The sequence below is a fragment of the Nerophis ophidion genome, linkage group LG10 (genome assembly GCF_033978795.1).
Source record: "Nerophis ophidion isolate RoL-2023_Sa linkage group LG10, RoL_Noph_v1.0, whole genome shotgun sequence".
Lineage (NCBI taxonomy): Eukaryota > Metazoa > Chordata > Actinopteri > Syngnathiformes > Syngnathidae > Nerophis > Nerophis ophidion.
In genome coordinates, this window is record NC_084620.1 from 2,562,981 (window position 1) to 2,588,342 (window position 25,362).

Below are 25,362 nucleotides of genomic sequence, written 5' to 3' on the forward strand. Positions count from 1 at the left end.
CACGACTGCAAGGCATACTGGGTGACACAGAGTACACTAATGGTTGTGATATAAACTATTTTAACACTCTTAGTAATATGCGCCACGCTGTGAAGCCACACCAATTAAGAACGACAAACACATTTCGGGAGAACATCCTCACAGTAACACAACATAAATGCAACACAACAAATACATAAGTGCAACACAACAAATACCCATAATCCTTTGTATTCATGACACTTCCTGACTATTTTATACACCCCGCTAGCAGCAAACAAACGCATCTCTAATATATATATGTGTATGTACGAATGTATTAGGGGTGTGGGGAAAAATCGATTTGATTACATTATGCGATTCAGAATCGATTCTCTCTTTTTTTTTAAATCTATTTTTTTATTTCTTTTTTTTAATCAATCCAACAAACAACTACACTGCAATACCATAACAACGCAATCCAATTCTAAAACCAGACCTGACCCAGCAACACTCAGAACTGCAATAAACAGAGCAATTGAGAGGAGACACAAACACCACACAGAACAAACCAAAAGTAGTGAAAGAAAAATGAATATTATCAACAACAGTATCAATATTAGTTGTAATTTCAGCATAGCAGTGTTTAAAAATCCCTCATTGACATTATCATTAGACATTTATAAAAATTAAAAAAAGAACAATAGTGTCACAGTGGCTTACACTTGCATGGCATCTCATAAGCTGGACAACACACTGTGTCCAATGTTTTCACAAAAAAGATCAAATAAGTCATATTTTTGGTTTGTTTAATAGTTAAAACAAATTTACATTATTGCAATCAGTTGATAAAACATTGTCCTTTACAATTATAAAAACCTTTTTTTTTTTTTAATCTACTACTCTGCTAGCATGTCAGCAGACTGGAGTAGATCCTGCTGAAATCTTATGTATTGAATGAATACAGAATCCTTCTGAATCGGAAAAATATCGTTTTTGAATCGAGAATCGAATCGAATCGAAAAAAATCCATATATTATCGAATCGTGACCCCAAGAATCGATATTGAATCGAATCGTGGGACACCCAAAGATTCTCAGACTTAATATATATATATATATATATATATATATATATATATATATATATATTTTTTTTTTTTTATGGATTACACATTTTTATAGACATATACTGTATATATATTATTCCAGACAGTCCCATTATGTGTTGATGAGTAAGGGCCAACAGGAAGCACCAAATGTATTTACTGCTGATTTAGAACATCCATAATCTTAAAAAGGCCACCGCCTCTTTTTATAGAGGATCTTTGATTAGCAGTTAGCAGCATCAGCTCATCATGTTGTCTCAGCGGGGAGACATGAGGCGCTCGATGCGTAGATATTGATTCTCCATAGACGGCAGAAGCGATGATTTAAGGAGCCGTCACGGCGGCGACGGCAGAAATAGGACAAAGTGTGATAGCTTGTGCCGCGTAGCAGAAAAGCGCCAATTAGCGGCGCATGTTGAAGGAGATATAAATGTCAGCCGTCCGCGAGTCCTGCCAATAAAGGGTTAGAGCGCTGATCGGCGGCGCTAGCATGCTAGCAGGAGTTGGCACGGTTTCCGGGTTTAAACAGCTCACTCTCACGCGGTTAAACGTTAGCGGACAACGGCTCAGTGAGGACCTGGCAACTCCTGCGAGAGCACGTTGGGACACAAGCTGCCACAAACAGATCCAGTTCTTAGGGTTTTTTTTTCCGTGACCAGCAAACTGGTGGCGAAGCTAGCAGGTTTATTGCTAGCTTAGTATTCTCGCTTGAGCGGCCATCTTGGTTTTTGTGAAGAGAAGCATCCCAGTGTTTAAAGGCCTACTTACACCCACTACTACCCACCACGCAGTCTGATAGTTTATATATCAATGATGAAATATTAACATTGCAACACATGCCAATACGGCCGCTTTAGTTTACTAAATTGCAATTTTAAATTTCTCGCAGAGTTTCCTGTTGAAAACGTCGCGGAATGATGACGCGTTTTTTTCATTGATTGATACTTTTATTAGTAGATTGCACAGTTCAGTACATATTCCGTACAATTGACCACTAAATGGTAACACCCGGATAAGTTTTCCAACTTGTTTAAGTCGGGGTCCACGTTAATCAATTCATGGCGTATGATGACGTGTGTTTGTGACGTCACTTGCGGCTAAAAGTCGTCTCTTTTCATCGCGCAATTACACAGTATTCTGGACATCTGTGTTGCAGAATCGTTTGCAATTTGTTCAATTAATAATGGAGAAGTCAAAGTAGAAAGATGGAGGTGGGAAGCTTTAGCCTTTAGCCACACAAACACACGGTGATTCCTTGTTTAAAATTCCTGGAGGTGAAGCTTTACTATGGATCAGAGCGGTCAAGCGAACATGGTTCCCGACCACTTGTCAACCGGCAGGCTTCGTTGAGAAAATTGTGGTAAAAAGTCGCCTCTTACTGGAGATCAGCGGAGCTTGCGCCGTCCATGTAACTGCCGTCGACTTCCCTCAGAGACTGGTGTCAACACACCCGTGGACACACCCCTCTGACTATCAGGTACTATTTAACTCACTAAAACACTAGCAATACAATAGAAAGATGAGGGATTTCCCAGAATTATCCTAGTAAATGTGTCTAAAAACATCTGAATCGCTCCCAATGCAATCCCCTTTTTTTTCTTTTCTTTTTTCTAGTCCTTCACTATCAATATCCTCATCCACGAATCTTTCATCCTCGCTCAAATTAATGGGGAGATTGTCGCTTTCTCGGGCCGAATAGCTCTTGATGCTGGAGGCTCCCATTATAAACATTGTGAACACGTGAGGAGCCCTCACACCGGTGACGTCATCGTCTGCTACTTCCGGTACAGGCGAGGCTTTTTTATTAGCGACCAAAAGTTGTGAACTTCATCGTGGATGTTCTCTACTAAATCCTTTCAGCAAAAGTATGGCAATATCGCAAAATGATCAAGTATGACAGATAGAATGGACCTGCTATCCCCGTTTAAATAAGAAAATCTCATTTCAGTAGGCCTTTAAGTCCTCAGGGGAGACATTGTCTCACAATATCACACAAGCGAGCCCATTAAACACCACGAGCGTGAAATGTAGGCCAGAGTGGAAGAAGCCTCGCTCACTCTCGGGTTTGAAGGGCTAACAAGCGACAAAGACGTTCATTTCACTTTCATTTCGGGAGGATCATTTAGACCAGAGGGGTCTACCAAAATTGTAATTGTGTTTTGTATTAAACTGGTCTTAAAGATACTTTGTTATTGTGCAATATACAAGAAGATATTCAAGTAAAAACAGTGTAGCGCCACTAATAGCTGGTTGGCAACATAGACATCTTATAAATAGACATAGACACACAATGGCATTGTCTGCTGTGACGTGAGAAATCCGGCCGCCATCTTGAAGTGGTGATGAGGAGCCGGAGAGCAGCCTAAACTGACAGTTGACAGGTAGAAAACAAAGATGCCGGGCTAGTGTTCAGCGTTTTCCTGCTCAAATGAGCGAACTGTTGAAAATAGGAATCGGGCGATTACTTTTCACAAGTAAGATTTAACATCCACGTTAGAGATGTCCGATAATGGCTTTTTTGCCGATATTCCGATATTGTCCAACTTTTAATTACCGATACCGATATATACAATCGGTGAATTAACACATTATTATGCCTCATTTTGTTGTGATGCCCAGCTGGTTGCATTAAACAATGTAACAAGGTTTTCCAAAATAAATCAACTTAAGTTATGGAAAAAAATGCCAACATGGCACTGCCATATCTATTATTGAAGTCACAAAGTGCGTTATTATTTTTTTTTTTACATGCCTCAAAACAGCAGCTTGGAATTTGGGACACTCTCTCCCTGAGAGAGCATGAGGAGGTTGAGGTGTGTGTGTGTGTGTGTGTGTGTGTGTGTTTGGGGGTGGGGGGGGGGTGTATATTGTAGCGTCCTGGAAGAGTTAGTGCTGCAAAGGGTTCTGGGTATTTGTTCTTAAGTTAAGTTAAAGTACCAATGATTGTCACACACACACTAGGTGTGGTGAAATATGTCCTCTGCATTTGACCCATCCCCTTGATCACCCCCTGGGAGGTGAGGGGAGCAGTGGGCAGCAGCGGTGCCGCGCCCGGGAATCATTTACGGGGATTTAACCCCCAATTCCAACCCTTGATGCTGAATGCCAAGCAGGGAGGTAATGGGTCCCATTTTTATAGTCTTTGGTATGACTCGGCCGGGGTTTGAAGTCACTACCTACCCATCTCAGGGCGGACACTCTAACCACTAAGCCACTGAGTAGGCTGTTGTGTTTATGTTGTGTTACGGTGCGGATGTTCTCCCGAAATGTGTTTGTCTTTCTTGTTTGGTGTGGGTTCACAGTGTGGCACATATTTGTAACAGTGTTAAAGTAGTTTATACAGCCACCCTCAATGTGACCTGTATGGCTGTTGACCAAGTATGCGTTGCATTCACTTGTGTGTGTGAAAAGCCGTAGATATTATGTGATTGGGCCGGCACGTAAAGGCAGTGCCTTCAAGGATTATTGGCGCTTTGTAGTTCTTCTTCCATCCGTGTACCACTCCGTACAGCAGCGTTTTAAAAAGTCATTATTTCACTTTTTGAAACTGATACCAATAATTTCCGATATTACATTTTAAAGCATTTATTGGCCGATAATATCAGACATCTCTAATTAACGTAATATTGGTTGTATTTTGCGGAACGAATACTACCACAGAGTTGAGAAGGATCAAAGATCTTCAATTGTACTGAAATCGTAGCCGCTAGCAAACAAGAGTTTGACCATAAAATAATTGTTTGTCAATTAAATAAGTTACATTTAAAAATGTCATACTTAAATAACATTAAATTTAAATAAATGATGAAGATAAAGAATTTGGTTTTATTCTGAATCCAGTGAAACAGATTGGTGGTTTTAGCTGATATAAAGACTTTCAGGTTTTTATGTTTAAGTATTTGGCAGACATTTTCATCCAAAGCGACATACATGAAAAAATACATATAAAACAATCACTGTAAACATTATCGTTTAAGGGAAGAATGTAATAGAAAATATGAATACAAAGTGTCAAGACAGAATAAACTCTGCTGCTGCAGCAACAGAGATACAGTCTATAAGATATATACATATCTAATGTATTGATATATTGTTTATGTAGGATATATGCATATATCCATCCATCAGTCCATCCATTTTCTACCGCTTTATAACCTAATCATATTGTTTCTTGAATTTAAAAATAGCTGACTGTTTTTTCCCCCCCTTCTCTAGGATTATTTTCCCAGTTTTGATCTCGGACGTCTGGTCATTTACAGCATATAGGAATATTCTATTACCGTTAAGCAAACTATGAATAATGGAACACGCCAAAACGTGTCCTTTATCAGCGCTGCACATATGACAAAAAAGCGCGTGGAAATCAGTGGTATTCAGTGAGGTGAGATGAATTAAATGCGCTGACAGTTCATTGCTCCTGACAAATGAGTGCACTGAGTGGAGCGGTTCACCACTCCAAGATGGCGGCGCTGCGTCTCGTCAGCTAGCATGCTAATCACTAGCTAGCAACTACCGCCCTAATCGTTATCTGGTAGCTTGTGCTACTACGTTATTTTCCAGACTATGGCGCGCACAGGTTTATAAACAGCACCCACTAAATTTGAGAAGAAAACATTTTTTCTATATTTTTGCCGCACTGGACTTTAAAGGCCTACTGAAATGAGATTTTCTTATTCAAACGGGGATAGCAGGTCCATTCTATGTGTCATACTTGATCATTTCGCGATATTGCCATGTTTTTGCTGAAAGGATTTAGTAGAGAACATCCACGATAAAGTTCCCAACTTTCGGTGCTAAGAGAAAAGCCCTGCCTCTACCGGAAGTCGCAGACGATGACGTCACAAGTGTGGGGGCTCATCACATGTTCACATTGTTTTTAATGGGAGCCTCCAACAAAAAGTGCTATTCGGACCGAGAGAACGACAATTTCCCCATTAATTTGAGCAGGATGAAAGATTATTGTTTGAGGATATTGATAGCGACGGACTAGAAAAAAAGAAATGCGATTGCATTGGGACGGATTCTGATGTTTTTAAACACATTTACTAGGATAATTCTGGGAAATTGTGTTGCTAGTGTTTTAGTGAGATTAAATAGTACCTGATAGTACCTTTTTTTTGTTTTCTTTTTTTTCTTCTTTTTCATGAAAAAGGGACGTTTTTGTCATGAAAAAGGGAGGTTTTTGTGGTTGGTGCACTAACTGTAAGTGTATATCGTGTTTTTTATGTTGATTTATTAAAAAAAAATATATATATATATTTTATTTTATTTTATTTTTTTATAAAAAATTCTTCTGCGGCCCGGTACCAACCTCCCTTTTTCATGACAAAAAAAATAAATAAATAAATTTAAACCCCCAACCCCCGTCACGCTAAGGCAGTGCCTTTAAGCCACCCCTCCAATATTGTTGTTTGTGTGGAAATCGGGAGAATGGTTGCCCCGGGAGATTTTTGGGAGGGGCACTGAAATTTGGGAGTCTCCCGGGAAAATCGGAAGGGTTTGTTAAGTATGACTAGGAGACGCAACTGCTTTGTACTTCTCCCTACGCCCGTGTACCACTCTGTAGAACGGCGTTTTAAAAAGTCATAAATTATACTTTTTGAAACCCATCCATCCATCCATTTTATACCGCTTATTCCTTTTGGGATCGCGGGGGGGCACTGGTGCCTATCTCAGCTACATTCGGGCGGAAGGCGGGGTACACCCTGGACAAGTCGCCACCTCATCACAGGGCCAACACAGACAACATTCACACTCACATTCAAACACTAGGGCCAATTTAGTGTTGCCAATCAACCTATCCCCAGGTGCATGTCTTTGGAAGTGGGAGGAAGCCGGAGTACCCGGAGGGAACCCACGCAGTCACGGGGAGAACATGCAAACTCCACACAGAAAGATCCCGAGCCCGGGATTGAACCCTGACCACTCAGGACCTTCGTATTGTGAGGCAGACGCACTATCCCCTTTTCCACCGTGAAGCCCTACTTTTTGAAACCGATACAGATAATTCCCAATATTATGTTTTAAAGTATTTATCGGCCAATAATATCGGACAACTCTATGTAATGTAGTAACATTCATAACAACATGTAATACATACATGGTGTAAGTATACCCGTAAAAAAAATTACGAATTCTAGGCATACACCTGCAAAATGAGATACAAAAGCGTCAGCATGCCTATGTTCGCATGCGTGGAGTACTCTGCGAGGTATACCCGCAAAATTAGCTAAGTCTAATTAGCTAATACCTAGCTGGCTAACAGTCAGTCTGTGTCAACAAGATGACTTAAAAATGAAGTTAGCATGCTAGTGTTAGCATGCAAGCAATAAACTAACATGAGCAAGGAGCATTTTGAAATTGGGACAGTTGCATTTGGTTGAGGAATGTGAAAATAGTTACGCTTTTAAATTGAGAATAGGTGGTACCGACAATTGAGATTATTTTGGACATAATAAACAGCCTGTCAGTCTGTCTATATTTTAGTTTTTCCCTCTTCATTTGTCTTTGTTTCCTCTGTGTGTGTGTGTAGTGTTTCCTGTCAGTGCTCTTATTTTGTCTGTTTCCTGTGTTTCTTCCTGGGCACTGTTTCCCCTCAGCTGCGGCTGATTGGCACCTGGCCACACCTGGTGTCAATCAGCCCGCTTATATTTGTACCTGCTTTGTTCCTCTAGTCAGTGCTGGATTATTGTCACGTATTGCATGTCGCTTCTGTATTGTATTGTCTCTCCTGACGTGTCGTTGCAGCGTAGCGGTAAGCTATAATTCATTAGATGTTTGTAGCTTACTGTTTTTTGTTGCCTGCTTCCTATTTTGTCTTTGTACTACACATAACGACTTCTGTTCCCTGTTCTGTTCACGCTAGCCTCCATGCTAAGCCTTTTGTTTTTGCTAGCTTCCACGCTAAGCTCCTTTTGTTTGTTTTCCGCCTCGTGCGCGCTTTTTGTTGTACCGCTTTTGTTTGTTCTTGTTTAGTTTTAATTGAATCGTGTTTTCTTATTCAATCCCTGCCTCCATCTCTGCATCTTGGGGTTTGTCACCAAGTAACTCTGACACAGCCTTGCGAGGAGGTGGTGACTTGTCAATGGTGTAACCCGCCTACCGCCCGAATGCAGCTGAGATAGGCTCCTTCGACCTCAAAAGGGACAAGCGGTAGAAAATGGATGGCTGGATAAACAGCCTGATTGTGTTGATGGAATGGTTTGATTTAATATTGTGTTTGCATGGAATCTAGATTTAGCACACAAATGCTAACTAACTCCATCCATCCATTTTCTAGCGCTTGTCCCTTTTGGGGTGGCGGGGGGTTGCTGGAGCCTATCTCAGCCGCATTCGGCCGGAAGGCGTCATACACCCTGGACAAGTCGCCAACTCATCGCAGGACACAAATGCTTACTGTTGCAGGCAAATAACTTGTCTTTTTTTTTTTTTTTTTTTTGCATGCGCCTCAGCGCCGCCAAGATGATGTGCGAGGTGATGCCCACCATCAGCGAGGACACGGCGCTGAGTCAGCGCGGTTCCCAGAGCAGCTCGTCGGACCCGGACTCGCACTTTGAGCAGCTGATGGTCAACATGCTGGACGAGAGGGACCGGCTGCTGGACACGCTGAGGGAGACGCAGGAGAGTCTGGGTCTGGCCCAGCAGCACCTGCAGGACGTCATCTACGACCGAGACTCGCTGCAGAGGCAGCTCAGCTCCGCCCTGCCGCAGGTAAGAGCTTCACCATTTGTTACTTTGCTACTTTTGTTTGAGCTTGAAATGTGGGAGGAGTCTGATGTTGCGTAAAAGATTTCTGCTTCATCGCTGACGATGTAGTGGAAATATTGACGCTGAAGAATTGTGAAAGATTGTGTATTCTTGCAGCAATTGAGGGGGAAAAAATGGAGTGCAGTACTTGGCTCTAGCCTGCAGAGGCGCTGTTTGTTGTTTCTATAAACATATTTATGAAACTTGTGGATGTACAGTCGTGGTCAAAAGTTTACATACGCTTGTAAAGAACATAATGTCATGGCTGTCTTGAGTTTCCAATAATTTCTACAACAGAAACATAAATTGAGCTGTTTGGCCCCAAGCAATATGTTTGGAGGAGAAAAGGTGAGGCCTTTAATCCCAGGAACACCAATTCTACCATCAAGCATGGTGGTGGTAGTATTATGCTCTGGGCCTGTTTTGCTGCCAATGGAACTGATGCTTTACAGAGTGTCACGAGTGGGGGGCGTGATGATGTGGGATTTTGGACGGCGTGGCGCAGTGGGATAGTGGCCGTGCGCAACCCGAGGGTCCCTGGTTCAAATCCCACCTAGTACCAACTTGGTCACGTCCGTTGTGTCCTGAGCAAGACACTTCACCCTTGCTCCTTATGGGTCCTGGTTGGCGCCTTGCATGGCAGCTCCCTCCATCAGTGTGTGAATGTGTGTGTGAATGTGGAAGTAGTGTCAAAGCGCTTTGAGTACCTTGAAGGTAGAAAAGCGCTATACAAGTACAACCCATTTATCATTTATTATTTTGTTCTCCCAGGATGCAAAGGACAAACACCGGACAGGACTTGCAGGTAGCAACTTGATTTAATTATAAAATAACAATATTGGTACAAAAACGGAAAACAAACCGACTGGATGAGGTGCCGAGCGCACCGGAAGCTAAGGCTAACACTTAGCACAGATTGTGATACTTCGCAGGGGCTAGAAGACAAGAATTAACTTACGTGGCAGTCGCGTGATGCAAAAACAAAGAAGCCGGACCGACTAACTGGCAAAGGCAGGCTTAAATAATATTGTCAGTGATGATAAACGGGTGTGCGTCAGGAACACAAGCGGCAGGTGAAAGTAATAAGTTGCTATGGTAACGAACTCAGAGGTGCATACACAGGAACTAAACGGAGTCCAACACTAACAGAAAAACACACGTGACTTGAAAAACCTAAACAGAATATGATCCTCGCAGCGGACCATAACACAGAGAGTAAATGGGACAATGAAAAAGGAGAATTACCTTTAAATTCTTCAGGACAACCTAAAATCATCAGCCCAGAGGTTGGGTCTTGGCCGAAGTTGGATGTTCAAAACGGACAATGACCCCAAACCCACGTCAAAAGTGGAAAAGGAATGGCTAAATTAGGCTAGAATGAAGGTTTTAGAATGGCCTTCCCAAAGTCCTGACTTAAACATGTGGACAATGCTTAGGAAACAAGTCTATGTCAGAAAACCAACAAATTTAGCTGAACTGCACCAATTTTGTCAAGAAGAGTGGTCAAAAATTCAACCAGAAGCTTGACGATTGCAACCAAAAGCGCCTTATTGCAGTGAAACTTGCCAAGGAACATATCAGCAAATATTAACATTGCTGTATGTATACTTTGGACCCAGTCACAATTTAAGTAGACCCATAATGAATTCATAAAAGAAGCAAACTTCATGAATGTCTTTTGGTACCCAACAATTATGTGCTCCAATCACTACATCACAAAAAAATAAGAGTTGTAGAAATGATTGGAAACTCAAGACAACCGAAAAACACTTTTCTTTTGAACTTTTACCTTTTTATAGAAAAAATTATAACGGCTGTCAGAATTCTCAGACTATTTTTATATTTTCATATTTACCTTAAAAACGCCTCAGAATATTCTAGAAAAAAGGCATACTATTACAGGAAAAAGTGTGTATTTGTAGTATTTTGTGACATCACAAACAGGTATAAGCCTCAAGTACAATTTGACTTTTCAGCATATTTTTAGACCAGCATTAAAGTTAATTTAAAAAAAAAAAAAAAAAAAAAAAAAAACGGTGAAAAATATATTGTAGTTTTTGTGGTAGCCTTTTTTTTTTCTTTTCTGAATACAACGCTTATGGTTTATAAGACCCATAGTGTCCAGATGACCCTATTTTTTGCTCCTGAAAATGAATCCGTCAGTCATTTCCTATAATACAGTGGTCCCCAACCTTTTTGTATCCGCGGACCGGTCAACGCTTGATAATTATTTTTTTTTTAATTATTATTATTTTTTTTCTTTGTCATGAAAAACGAACGTTTTTGTCATGAAAAAGGGAGTTTTTTGTGGTTGGTGCACTAATTGTAAGTGTATATTGTGTTTTTTATGTTGATTTAATAAAAAAAAAAAAAAAATGTATTTATTTATTTATTTTTTTAACAAAAATTATTAAAAAATTATTCTGCAGCCCGGTACCAATCGGGCCACGGCCCGGTGGTTGGGGACAACTGCTATAATATGAATTATTTTTTGAATAATTTACTCTACATGCCATCATCAACAGAACTGGTGCCCATTAGACAGTGCGGATAAAGGCATGTAGAATTATTATTTTGATCACTTAATTGCATCATCCATCCATTTTCTACCGCTTATTCCCTTTGGGGTCACGGGGGGCGCTGGTGCCTATCTCAGCTACAATCGGGTGGAAGGCGGGGTACACCCTGGACAAGTCCCCACCTCATCACAGGGCCAACACAGATAGACAGACAACATTCACACTCACATTCACACACTAGGGCCAATTTAGTGTTGCTTATCAACCTATCCCCAGGTGCATGTCTTTGGAGGTGGGAGGAAGCCGGAGTACCCGGAGGGAACCCACGCAGTCACGGGGAGGACATGCAATTGAACCATGACTACTCAGGACCTTCGTATTGTGAGGCAGACGCACAAACCCACCTCCCACCGTGCTGCCCTCAATTTACTACAGTGTGTTAAAATAAATAAATAAAAAGAAAATAAAAATTTGAAAAAATAAAAACTAAAACAGCCTTATTTGCTAGAACTATTATGCATGTATCTAAAAAAATGTTTTTTTTTAAATGAAGGGTTTTTAAGGCTTTTTTAAAAGCATCTACAGTCTGTGGTGCCCTCAGGTGGTCAGGTTAGAGCGTTTCACAGACTGGGAACAGGTGGAGCAGAAAGCCCGGTCTCCCATTTTTCGTAGTTTTGTCCTCGGAGGTTTGAGGAGGTTAGCCTGTCCGGAGTGGAGGTGTGATATGGAAACGGGGTTTGTACTATTGTCTTGTAAGGATTGTGAACTACAGGCAAAGTTGTTTGAAAAAAAAAGTGCAGTTCCCCTTCAAGGAGGACAGTAGCAGGCTCTCAGGTTGGCGTGCTCATTTCGGAGATTAGCCTCCGTCTCAGACGCCCTCAGTGCAAACGCTAACTCCTCTCGCTCGTGCTGCCTTTTCTCCCGCATCCGTCTCCAACCCCCCCCCCCCCCTGTGTCCGATGGTGGCGGTCAATGTCCCAGTTCGACCCTGGCGAAGCATGGCGGTGCCATGGCGACTCGTGTGTGCACAGACTGTGGTGAAGGAAAGGCAGCATGGTGGTGTTGTAAGTGCTGGTGTTTAGTCGCATGTATTTGACCTCCCCCCCTAAACCTCAGGCGAGACCCCTCACTCTCCTCTATATCACAGGGGTCCTAAGTGCCAGATGACGTCCATGTCTAATTTGCATAATTGGCCATGACATGTCATTTTTATGGCCGCTGTGGGAGATACAAAAAATAAGCCAAAATCCTGAAAAGCAAAACAAATATGGCTCCATGACTTACAAGACGTTATCACCATTAAGCACCGATACCATGTACTGTAGACTAGGGATGTTCTGATCTATGCTGCTGATTCTGATAATCCATTATTATACTGATTACATGTATTACTGTATTTAGTGTTCTATTGACAGTTAAAAATATATATATATATATACTTATATATACAGTATATGTCTTAATAGGATCATCCAGAGAATAGTGCTCGATACCGTTGTAGAGCGCAATATATGAATGTGTGGGAAAAATCACAAGACGACTTCATCTCTACAGGACTGTTTCATGAGGGCTTCCCTCAATCGTCAGGAGATTGAGGGACGTTTGAGGGAACCCCTCATGAAACAGTCCTGTAGAGATGAAGTCGTCTTGTGATTTTTCCCACACATACATACATACATACATACATGTATATATATATATATATATATATATATCTATATCTATATCTATATATATATATATATATATATATATATATCTATATATATATATATATATATATATATATATATATATATAGAGATATCTATAGATATTTATAGATATAGTAGTGTACATGGGCTTCACGGTGGAAGAGGGGTTAGTGCAGAAATATTCTGACGACTCTGCTGTGGTCGGGTGTGTCAGAGAAGGACAGGAATTGGAGTATAGGACACTGATTGCTGACTTTGTGGAGTGGTCTCAGGCGAATTGATTGATTGATTGATTGATACTTTTATTAGTAGATTGCACAGTTCAGTACATATTCCGTACAATTGACCACTAAATGGTAACACCCCAATAAGTTTTTCAACTTGTTTAAGTCGGGGTCCACGTTAATCAATTCATGGTACAAATATATACTATCAACATAATACAGTCATCACACAAGTTAATCATCATAGTATATACATTGAATTATTTACATTATTTACAATCCGGGGGGTGGGATGAGGAGCTTTGGTTGATATCAGTACTTCAGTCATCAACAATTGCATCAATAGGACATTGAAACAGTGTAGGTCTTATTTAGTAGGATATGTACAGCCAGCAGAGAACATAGTGAGTTCACATAGCATAAGAACAAGTATATACATTAGAAGTACATTTGATTATTTACATTAGGTTATTTACAATCCGGGGAGATGGGATGTGAATGGAGGAGGGTATTAGTAAAGTGTTGAAGTTGCCTGGAGGTGTTGTTTTAGAGCAGTTTTGAAGGAATATAGAGATCCACTTACTTTTACACCTGTTGGGAGTGCATTCCACATTGATGTGGCATAGAAAGAGAATGAGTTAAGACCTTTGTTAGATCGGAATCTGGCTTTAACGTGGTTTGTGGAGCTCCCCCTGGTGTTGTGGTTATGGCGGTCATTTACGTTAAGGAAGTAGTTTGACATGTACTTCGGTATCAGGGAGGTGTAGCGGATTTTATAGACTAGGCTCAGTGCAAGTTGTTATACTCTGTCCTCCACCCTGAGCCAGCCCACTTTGGAGAAGTGGGTTGGATTGAGGTGTGATCTGGGGTGGAGGTCTAAAAGTAACCGGACGAGCTTGTTCTGGGATGTTTGGAGTCTAGATATGAGGGTTTTGGAGGTGCTGGGGTACCAGGAAGAACCATCTGGTCCTTAACGTGGACAAGACCAAGGAGCTGGTCATCGACTTCAGGAAGAGTATGACCCCGGTGGAGCCCATCAAGATCCAGGGCCGGGAGGTGGCAGTGGTAGGGCAATATAAGTACCTGGGAGTTCATTTGAAGAGCAGACTGGACTGGAAGGACAACTGCAATGCTGTTTACAAGAAGGGAATGAGCAGACTATTTTTCCTGAGGAAGCTTAGGTCCTTTAATGTGTGCAGCAAGCTGTTGGAGATCTTCTATCAATCTGTTGTGGCCAGTGCCCTTCACTTCGCTGTGGTTTGTTGGGGGAGCAGCACCAGCAAAAAGGACTCAAACCGGATTGATAAACTGATCCGGAAAGCCGGACAAACTATTGGCTCTCAGTTGGAAGCGTTTGTATCAGTGAGGGACAAGAGGACACTGGACACTGGACAACATCATGGACAATCCTTCCCACCCACTCCACCAGACAATTGAAAGACAGCGGAGTTCATACTCCTTCATCTTCCTTCCCGCACTGTGCGATTCAAGAACTCCTTCATTCCACACTCCATCCAGCTGTATCATCACTCCCCATACAGCAACAGATAATATCCGCCTATTTCCTGACATGTCAGCTACTTGTCTTTGTTGTTAATGTCTATATTCTATTTTCTGCTGGACTTACTCTCTTTTTTATGCTAGGGCTGCCAAATATACTGTGATAGTGTACATAGCATTTGGTGTATATTGTATTTATGTTATAGACATATTATATCTGTATATATAATATACTGTACACATGATAAGTATATATTGTATATATTCGCAGATATGTTATATTTTATATCTATAGTCTATTTATACCTGCATTGTCCTTTCCATCTTTACACTTTCCATCATTGTAACTAAGCTACTGTGTTGAACAATTTCCCTTGTGGATCATTAAAGTTTGTCTAAGTCTAAGTCTAAGTGCGTCTGCCTCACAATACGAAGGTCCTGAGTAGTCCTGGGTTCAATCCCGGGCTCGGGATCTTTCTGTGTGGAGTTTGCATGTTCTCCCCGTGAATGCGTGGGTTCCCTCCGGGTACTCCGGCTTCCTCCCACTTCCAAAGACATGCACCTGGGGATAGGTTGATTGGCAACACTAAATTGGCCCTAGTGTGTGAATTTGAGTGTAAATGTCGTCTGTCTATCCATGTTGGCCCTGCGATCAGGTAGTGACTTGTCCAGGTTGTACTCCGCCTTCCGCTCGATTGTAGCTGAGATAGGCACCAGCGCCCCCCGCGACCCCAAAGGGAATAAACGGTAGAAAATGGATGGATGGATGGATGGAGTAGTGTACATTGAAATGTTGGCAACGCAAATAAGGCGGGGTACACCCTGGACAAGTCGCCACCTCATCGCAGGGCCAACACAGACAGACAGACAACATTCACACTCACATTCACACACTAGGGACCATTTAGTGTTGCCAATCATCCTATCCCCAGGTGCATGTCTTTGGAAGTGGGAGGAAGCCGGAGTAGCCGGAGGAAACCCACGCAGTCACGGGGAGAACATGCAAACTCCACACAGAAAGATCCCGAGCCCGATTGTAAGGCAGACGCAGTAACCCCTACACTACCGTGCTGCCCCATAATTATATATATATGTGTATATATATATATATATATATATATATATATATATATATATATATATATATATATATATATATATATATATAATGTGTGTGTGTGGTTATATGTATATGTGTGTATGTATATATATATATATATATATATATATACCAAGATGAAAAACAGACGCACCGTCATATGCAACCAAGCAATAGAGAGGCAAGATTGGCTGTTAGTTTCTCAGTCGAGGCACTAAAAACAAATCTACAAGGATGTGATCACTTTTTTAGACAAAAAAAAGGAAAATTGGAAAAAAATTAGAACATTTCTACTGCCACAAAGTGCTGCCACGCAAACCCCAAAATAAAATTGTGAAAATCAAGACTACATTTCCTACAATTGGGTGCATTCTTTAGATTTATTCTCATGTACAAAGGTCTTTTAGCTTTCTTTTTGACACATACATCTACTGTGTAATGTACCTCTGAATTTTGTTGTTTCTTAGTAGACATTTTACTAACATTATTATCATTAAAAATGTAATGTAAAATTATATAACATGCATTCAAAGAACTCAGAAATATTTCCCCATTTGGCAACTCTATGCTATAGCCACGCACTTTTGGGTTATATACTTCCGGTGTTGTGACCTCTGTTTACAATCTGTCACGTCAAAAAGATACCTACTCGCTGGTTACTATTTGGGTTGCCAACAGTCCCTTGAAAAACCGAATTGTCTCATATTTAGTAAGATTAGTACGCGTCCCTTATACAAACCTTGTTTCCATATGAGTTGGGAAATTGTGTTAGATGTAAATATAAACGGAATACAATGATTTGCAAATCATTTCAACCTATATTCAGTTGAATATGCTACAAAGACAAGATATTTGATGTTCAAACTCTAAACTTAATTTTTTTTGCAAATCATAATTACCTTAGAATTTCATGACTGCAACACATGCCAAAGTAGTTGGGAAAGGGCATGTTCACCACTATTTACATCACCTTTTCTTTTATCGACACTCAAACTTTTGGGAACTGAGGAAACTAATTGTTGAAGCTTTGAAAGTGGAATTATTTCTCATTCTTGTTTTATGTAGAGCTTTAGTCGTTCAACAGTCCGGGGTCTCCGCTGTCGTATTTTTCGCTTCATAATGCGCCACACATTTTCCATGGGAGACAGGTCTGGACTGCAGGCGGGCCAGGAAAGTACCCGCATTTTTTTACTACAAAACCACACTGTTGTAACACGTAGCTTGGCATTTTCTTGCTGAAATAATCAGGGGTGTCCATGATAACGTTGCTTAGATGACATCATATGTTGCTCCAAAACCTGTATGTACCTTTCAGCATTAATGGTGCCTTCACAGATGTGTAAGTTACCCATGCCTTGGGCACTAATACACCCCCATACCATCACACATGCTGGCTTTTCAACTTTGCGCTTATAACAATCCGGATGGTTATTTTCCTCTTTGTTCCGGAGGACACCACGTCCACAGTTTCCAAAAATAATTTTAAATGTGGACTCGTCAGACCACAGAACACTTTTCCACTTTGCATCAGTCCATCTTAGATGAGCTCGGGCCCAGCGAAGCCGGCAGCGTTCCTGGGTGTTGTTGATAAATGGCTTTCGCTTTGCATAGTAGAGTTTTAACTCGCACTTACAGATGTAGCGACCAACTGTAGTTACTGACAGTGGTTTTATGAAGTGTTCCTGAGCCCATGTGGTGATATCCTTTACACACTGATGTCGGTTTTTGATGCAGGTAATATCATCGCTTACGTGCAGTGATTTCTCCAGATTCTCTGAACCGTTGGATGATTTTATAGACCGTAGATGGCAAAATCCCTAAATTCCTTGCAATAGTTCGTTGAGAAATGTTGTTCTAAAACTGTTTGACAATTTGCTTACAAAGTGGTGACCCTCGCCCCATCCTTGTTTGTGAATTACTTAGCATTTCATAGAAGCTGCTTTTATACCCAATCATGTCACCCACCTGTTCCCAATTAGCCTGCACACCTGTGGGATGTTCCAGTTAAGTGTTTGATGAGCATTCCTCAACTTTATCAGTATTTATTGCCACCTTTCCCAACTTCTTTGTCACGTGTTGCTGGCATCAAATTCTAAAGTTAATGATTATTTGCACAAAAAAAAAATGTTTATCAGTTTGAACATCAAATATGTTGCCTTTGTAGCATATTCAACTGAATATGGGTTGAAAATGATTTGCATATCATTGTATTCTGTTTATATTTACACCTAACACGATTTCCCAACTCATATGGAAACGGGGTTTGTAGATATTTGAATGACGCAGATTCCTTCGACTTGGTCAATTGAAAAGTAGCTCGTCTGCAGAAAAAGTGTGGGCACCCCTGGTCTACATGGTAATGTGTTTATGAGAGAGATTGAACAGGCAGAACCAAATCTAGTCCTATGGGCATCTGACTTCAGCATCTTTCCATGGGTGGCAATCTTCCTCCTGCAGGGAATAACATATTCCCAACGAGCAGGATGACATTTGTAGTCCGTGGCAAGCAGCGAGCGGAACACTGTCTGACCTTTTTGCTTGGTGTGGACGCTAGGAAAATAACTATTGACACTTGGACTTAAAGGCCTACTTACACCCACTACTAGCGACCACACAGTCTGATAGTTTATATATCAATGATGAAATATTAACATTGCAACACATGCCAATACGGCCTTTTTAGTTTACTAAAAATTACACAATTTTAAATTTCTCGCGGAGTTTCCTTTTGAAAATGTCGCAGAATGATGACGCATGTTTGTGACGTTATTGGTTGGAGAGGACATATTAGCCAGAGCCACTTGCGGCTAAAAATCGTCTCTTTTCATCACGCAATTATACAGTATTCTGCACATCTGTGTTGCTGAATTTTTTGCAATTTGTTCAATTAATAATGGAGAAGTCAAAGTAGAAAGATGGAGGTGGGAAGCTTTAGCCTTTAGCCACACAAACACACGGTGATTCCTTGTTTAAAATTCCTGGAGTTGAAGCTTTACTATGGATCAGAGCGGTCAAGCAAACATGGCTCCTGACTACATGTCAACCGGCAGGTTTCGGTGAGAAAATTGTGGTAAAAAGTCGCCTCTTACCGGAGATCAACGGAACTTGCGCCGTCCATGCAGCTGCCGTGACTCCCTCAGAGACTGGCGTCAAGGCGCCCGTGGACACACCCCTCCGACTATCAGGTACTATTTAACTCACTAAAACACTAGCAACACAATAGAAAGATAAGGGATTTCCCAGAATTATCCTAGTAAATGTGTCTAAAAACATCTGAATCACTCCCAATGCAATCGCCTTTTTTATTTATTTAACTTTATTTTATGTTTTTTCTAGTCCTTCGTTATCAATATCCTCATCCACGAATCTTTCATCCTCGCTCAAATTAATGGGGAAATTGTCGTTTTCTCGGTCCGAATAGCTCTTGCTGCTGGAAGCTCACATTATAAACAATGTGAGGACGTGAGGAGCCCTCACACCGGTGACGTCATCGTCTGCTACTTCCGGTAAAGGCGAGGCTTTTTTATTACCGACCAAAAGTTGCGAACTTTATCGTGGATGTTCTCTACTAAATCCTTTCAGCAAAAATGTGGCAATATCGCAAAATGATCAAGTATGACACATAGAATGGACCTGCTATCCCCGTTTAAATAAGAACATCTCATTTCAGTATCTTCACGGGCTTCACGGTGGCAGAGGGGTTAGTGCGTCTGCCTCACAATACGAAGGTCCTGCAGTCCTGGGTTCAAATCCAGGCTCGGGATCTTTCTGTGTGGAGTTTGCATGTTCTCCCCGTGAATGCGTGGGTTCCCTCCGGGTACTCCGGCTTCCTCCCACCTCCAAAGACATGCACCTGGGGATAGGTTGATTGGCAACACTAAATGGTCCCTAGTGTGTGAATGTTGTCTGTCTATCTGTGTTGGCCCTGCGATGAGGTGGCGACTTGTCCAGGGTGTACCCTGCCTTCCGCCCGATTGTAGCTGAGATAGGCGCCAGCGCCCCCCGCGACCCCGAAAGGGAATAAGCGGTAGAAATGGATGGATGGATGAATGGCATTTCAGTAGGCCTTTAATGTGGGATCTAGAAGGTGCTGGTTATGGGCTGCTTTAGGGCGCCAATGAAGGACCGTACCACTGTGCGGCTGGCACCGGGGTGCGTGACGAGGACAAGGACAGAATGTAGATCTAATATGGCCCGGCGGTCTGCTCTTATTACTGTATATCCTCCCGCCCCCCCCTCTTCCAGCCAGTGAAGACCCTCAGGGCTGTCAGCTGCTCCGCATCACATGACCCTCCTCCACGATGACTGTCATGCTCGAGTAGAAAAATTGTTACTGCGTCTTCTGTGGATCAGTACTTCGGTACATGTTGGCCCCCAGTTGATTTTTGCTTGTGTGCTTATGAAAGAAGTCAGTGTTGCTCGCCAACAAGGCCCCACAGCGACATGAATATGCACAATTTATTACAGATCTTATTCATTCACAAGTCCAGATAGTGTAATATTTGACACCAGTATATCAAACATGATTTTCTGTCGTGTTTATGATTTTTTTTTTTTTTTCAACGCTAGCATAATCAGCAATTATTTTTTTAACGTAAAACATACACCACTTTGTTGTTAGCGATCCGTTTCAAAATATCCGAAAGTATTTCCCCTAGGATTTCATGTAAATCCAATTAATCTGTCTCAGACACACAAAAATATGAAAACAAAACACATTTTATCCATCCATTTTCTACCGCTTATTCCCTTCGGGGTCGCGGGAGGTGCTGGAGCCTATCTCAGCTACGATCGGGCGGAAGGCAGGGTACACCCTGGACAAGTCGCCACCTCGTCACAGGGCCAACACAGATAGACAGACAACATTCACACACTAGGGACCATTTAGTGTTGCCAATCAACCTATCCCCAGGTGCATGTCTTTGGAAATACATTTTATGGAAAATTATTTTACTTTTATATAGGGGTGTAACGATACACAAAAATTTCGGTTCAATACGTACCTCAGTTTAGAGGTCACGGTTTGGTTCATTTTCGGTACAGTAAGAAAACAACAAAATATAAATTTTTTGGTTATTTATTTACCAAATTTGTAAACAATGGCTTTATCCTTTTAACATTGGGAACTCTATAATAATTCTGCCCGCTTTAATCCACATTAAACTGCCTCAAGTTGATGCTTTGATTAAATAAAATGACAAAACCTTTCTTGTACATATAAAAAGTGCAACATTTAAACAGTTTCAAGTCAACTCATCAGGCTTAATTTATTACAGCATTTGGGAAGCCTGTAGTTGACTTTGATTAGGTGAATGTTATATTTTTATCAACAGGTGATAGCAGGGACCCTGCCATTCAAAACTAGGCTGCTACATTACTAATGATTAATGTAACTATAGCTGAAAAACTAGTACAACATTAATAGGAGAGACTATTCATCCCTGAACACCATGGAGTTCAATGAAATAACAGACAGACAGGGCTTTGCTGGCCCTAACACACACACACACACACACACACACACACACACACACACACACACACACACACACACAGCAAAATGAGCTAACATTACGCTAAAAGCTAATTAGCCTTCACCTCAAGCCAGAACTGCGAGCGAGCTGAGCTGCGGTTTAAGTTTCTAGAAAGTCAACGGGCTCATAGTGATGTTTAGAAAGTAGTTGACTTGGAAGTGTTTAGTATAATTTGGGGAGAGTCCGCTGCTTCCCTGCTAAAGGAATATCTGAATACGCACTGCTGGTTGGCTGTTACATCGATCTGAATACGCACTGTTGATTGGCTTTGTATGTAACCAATCAGATGGTTGTGTGGGTGGTTCAAATGTTGTTGCTGAAACAGAGGCAGAAAGCAGATCAGCTTGTGAAGACTTACAAACTCGTTCGGTACGCCCGCGTGCCGAACCGAAACCCACGTACCGAAACGGTTCAATACAAATACACGTACCGTTACACCCCTACTTTTATATAAGTACATTATGAAATGTATAAAGCAACCTCTGTTGCACACTCATGTTGGCAAATATTACTATTTCCATACTTAGTTACAAGCTCTGTCTAGAATTCAGTTATGTTTCTCGCCTTCTTTGTCAAAGTGTTGGGACTCGCAACTTTTTTGGGCCCCATGGTGGGTTATTTTACAGTCATACTAAAAAAAAGAAAACAGTCACCAACGCGTGGTATTATTTGTTTGGGCAGTCAATACACTGGCAAACGGAGGAATTTGTCATGCGCAATGTTTGGTCGTATGAAAATCGAAGACGCATACAAAAATGTGGGTGGTACCAGCACACAAGACACTAAATATCGTTCCGATATGAGTACCGTATTTTCTTGAATTGCCGCAGGGCGTATAGAATAACTGCCGGGTCAAACTTGCTTCGCAAAATAATTAGCGCATGCTTAGTATTACCGCCTGGTCAAACTCGTGACGTCACGAGTGACACTTCCCCTGTCATCATTTTCAAAATGGAGGAGGCTGATTTCAATACTGGTAATTTGAAATCGCATAAAGGGAAGAAGATTAAGAGCTATTCAGTAGGATTTAAGGTCCACGATTACATCACACTCAATTTTTACTGCATGCCTTTGGTAAGTGCCGGAGAGAGTAGAGGTTTTAAAATAAGTAGCGCATGTTTACTTTTACCGCATGCCTTTGGTAAGTGCAGGAGTGAAAAGAGGTTCTAAATTAATTAGCGCCACAGTGGAAATTCGAGGAAATACGGTAATTATGATGTCATACAAATTATTCCAGTAGCATAAAAAAAAAAAACTGTGATTACTGGGCTTGGTATTGGCAAGAACGTTATATGTACATGAGTCACGCTATGATACAATATTGCAATATAGCGATACATATGTTGCAATGTTCCAATCTACATAGTTCACAGATAAAAGAAAAATGTAGCTTCAATTCAAATTGTATAAAAGTACACAAAATGACGGACAAACTGAGATAAAAGAAAATAAACAATGTAATTTAAATGATCCATTTATATTCATTGCATTTGTACAGAACGTGGATCATGTTTCGTAACACTTAAATGTTAAAAAAAAGCCTTTTATTTCTTAACTTTCGACGTTTTGTACTGCATTTCTCATCACTAAACCCCACATCCTTACTGTAAGACAACATAAACACAACAGTACAAATACCCAAAATCTCCTGCATCCGTGACTCTTCCTGGCTACAATATACACACCCGCTAGCACCGAACCCCGACCACCTCAACCGACGCACGGCCAAACTATGAAAAAACTACGACCTATAGTACGAAAAATACACTAGTCTTGATTGCGAAAACAAAGCAGGTGTGGGCTGTAGCACTCAGAGAAAAGGCGTAAAGCTGCTGCAGGAGCACACCAACAAAACAGGAAAAGTCACCAAAATAACAGCGCAAGACGGAAACTAAAGCACTAATAAACACAGGAAACAACAACAAACTCAAAATAAGGCACGACAACCTGGTGGAGTTTAATTTTTCAACCTGTTCTGCTGGTGGTGTGCCTCTGTATTTTTTTTATGAAAAAAATGTGCTTTGGCTCAAAAAAGGTTGGAAAAACACCACCATAAAAACATGTTTAGTTTTAAACCTGTTCTAAAACATTAATTCAGTATTTAAAAAATATAGAATATAATTAGATTTTCTTATTTCACGTCAACGATTGATGTTCACCTTCTAAAAAAAAAAAAATCAAACCTCCTGCTGTGATTGGTTGGCTTTAAAAACATTTAGTGCGTATATACGACTCGTTTAGAGAATGTACAGCCCATCTTTGCAAACGCCTACTTCCAGCTGCAATAACACTTCCTTTCTCTCTTTCATTGCACGTTTGCTTTGCCTCTTAGCACGCTTACAGTAGCTAACGGTAGTTGTGGTCGCTCAAAAATTTGACGTCATGTTACAAAGTTCTATACCCGAGTCCAGAGTTGTGTGGACTGCGAAAGAACAAAAAAATATGGCAACAAAACTAAAATTGTCTAGAAAGAAGTCAAATGTAATTAATTAGGATTTCTTTGCTCAATATATCAGTACGTTTAAGAATCAGTCTCTTCAGGATTTTGCTGGCTTATTCGTTATTGTTTGCGGCCTAAAATACCTGAATTCACGGCAGCTTTTTCAGAAAGTTTTTTTTAAATTTATTAAATTATATTTAATTATCGTGATTTTTAAAATGTCTTGTCAATGCTTTAAATTTTCCATGTCACCTTGCCCTCAAAAAGCAGAGGATTTCAACAAAAATGGGAAAACAAATACCTTATTTATATTTTACTCGTTATATACCACACAGACTCGATTGCAGTAAAAACACAAACACAGAGCTCATTGTCAAATTACTGTACTAATGGGCCGCATGCGGCTCGAGAGCCGTGGGTTGCTAACCCCCGGTCTACACAAAAAAAGAAACTAAAGTTTTTATTAGACCTTTGACGTGTGTGTTTGAGCGCTGCTCAGAGACAAATTGGATTGGTGAAAATGAGGCCAATTTTGGCCAAAATGTGAGGAAAAGCTATGTGCATTGGAAAAAGTTGTGAGGTTGTGCATTATTTGTGGGTTTTGGTGGAATTCATGTGAATTGGCACCATCGTGAAGTTGCAAATTCCAGTCAGGACTGAGAGAATATTTCTACAAACCCCGTTTCCATATGAGTTGGGAAATTGTGTTAGATGTAAATATAAACAGAATACAATGATTTGCAAATCATTTTCAACCCATATTCAATTGAATATGCTACAAAGACAACATATTTGATGTTCAAACTGATAAAAAAATGTTTGTGTGCAAATAATCCTTAACTTTTGAATTTGATGCCAGCAACACGTGACAAAGAAGTTGGGAAAGTTGGCAATAAATACTGATAAAGTTGAGGAATGCTCATCAAACACTTATTTGGAACATCTCACAGGTGTGCAGGCTAAATGGGAACAGGTGGGTGCCATGATTGGCTATAAAAACAGCTTCCATGAAATGCTCAGTAATTCACAAACAAGGATGGGGTGAGGGTCACCACTTTGTAAGCAAATTGTCAAACAGTTTTAGAACAACATTTCTCAACGAGCTATTTAAAAAAATTTAGGGATTTGACCATCTACGGTCCGAAAAATCATCAAAAGGTTCAGAGAATCTGGAGAAATCACTGCACGTAAGCGATGATATTATGGACCTTTGATCTCTCAGGCGGTACTGCATCAAAAACCGACATCAGTGTGTAAAGGATATCACCATATGGGCTCAGGAACACTTCATAAAACCACTGTCAGTAACTACAGTTGGTCGCTACATCTGTAAGTGCAAGTTAAAACTCTACTATGCAAAGCAAAACCCATTTGTCAACAACACAAAGGAACACCGCCGCCTTCGCTGGACCCGAGCTCATCTAGAGTTGAACTGATGCAAAGTGGAAAAGTGTTCTGTGGTCTGAAGAGTCCACATTTCAAATTATATTTGGAAACTGTGGACGTGGTGTCCTCCGGAATAAAGAAGAAAATAACCATC

General features: G+C 40.9%; 1 protein-coding gene across 3 annotated transcripts in view; it reads left to right on the forward strand.

Moving 5' to 3' along the window:
- ppfia2 (PTPRF interacting protein alpha 2) overlaps positions 1–25,362 on the forward strand; it is a 197,312-nt gene that overhangs the window by 12,540 nt on the left and 159,410 nt on the right. For all 3 annotated transcript variants that reach the window (XM_061912019.1, XM_061912018.1, XM_061912022.1), the window contains exon 2: positions 8,518–8,776. In XM_061912019.1, the coding sequence (XP_061768003.1) occupies positions 8,528–8,776 (249 nt within the window). In that variant the 5' untranslated portion in view covers positions 8,518–8,527. The remainder of the gene's footprint in view (positions 1–8,517; positions 8,777–25,362) is intronic.